General features: G+C 77.1%; 1 protein-coding gene across 5 annotated transcripts in view; it reads right to left on the minus strand.

Moving 5' to 3' along the window:
* Positions 1–254, minus strand: part of TCOF1 (treacle ribosome biogenesis factor 1) — a 20,132-nt gene extending 19,878 nt beyond the window's left edge. For all 5 annotated transcript variants that reach the window (XM_041397936.1, XM_041397937.1, XM_041397935.1 and 2 more), the window contains exon 1: positions 127–254. In XM_041397936.1, the coding sequence (XP_041253870.1) occupies positions 127–237 (111 nt within the window). In that variant the 5' untranslated portion in view covers positions 238–254. The remainder of the gene's footprint in view (positions 1–126) is intronic.
* Between the last annotated feature and the right edge of the window lie 296 nt (positions 255–550).

Here is a 550-nt window from a genome sequence, read left to right on the forward strand (position 1 = left end):
GCCGTGCGCCCCCGCCGAGGCGCGCGCTCCGGGCCGGGGCCCGCCGAGGCCCGCGCTCCGGGACCGGGCCCCCTCTCCCCGCGCACCCCCTGCCTCCCCCGCGGGCCGGGCCCGGCCGCCCGTTACCTGCCCGCTCTGCGCCTGCAGCTCCCGGGCGGCCCGCGCGAAGCCGCCGCGGAGCAGGTGCTGGTGGATGAGGGCGAGCAGCTCCCGCCCGCCGCCGCCGTCGGCGGCCATGGCGCGGCCCGCGTGCCGCGCCGGAGAAACGCCACTTCCGCTTCCGCCGCGCGGCTCCATGGGAAACGTAGTGCCGGAGTGTCCGGGGGCCACCACGGGGGGGACCCGGTGGGGAGGGGTTTGTCACCTCAAGGGGGTCGGCCCGGGAGAAAGGGGGAGAAAGAAGGAGGAGATGACCCCAAGGGGTCTCTCGTGCCGCCTCGGTGGGAGATGGGAAGAACGGAAGGGCGTGGGGGGGGTTCGCCCCCTGAGGGTCTCTCACATCCCCTGGGGTGGGGTCGGGGACAGAGAGGAGCGGGGGTCCCCTCACGGC

This window comes from Onychostruthus taczanowskii, unplaced genomic scaffold, assembly GCF_017590055.1.
Source record: "Onychostruthus taczanowskii isolate IOZ18803 unplaced genomic scaffold, ASM1759005v1 scaffold14, whole genome shotgun sequence".
NCBI lineage: Eukaryota > Metazoa > Chordata > Aves > Passeriformes > Passeridae > Onychostruthus > Onychostruthus taczanowskii.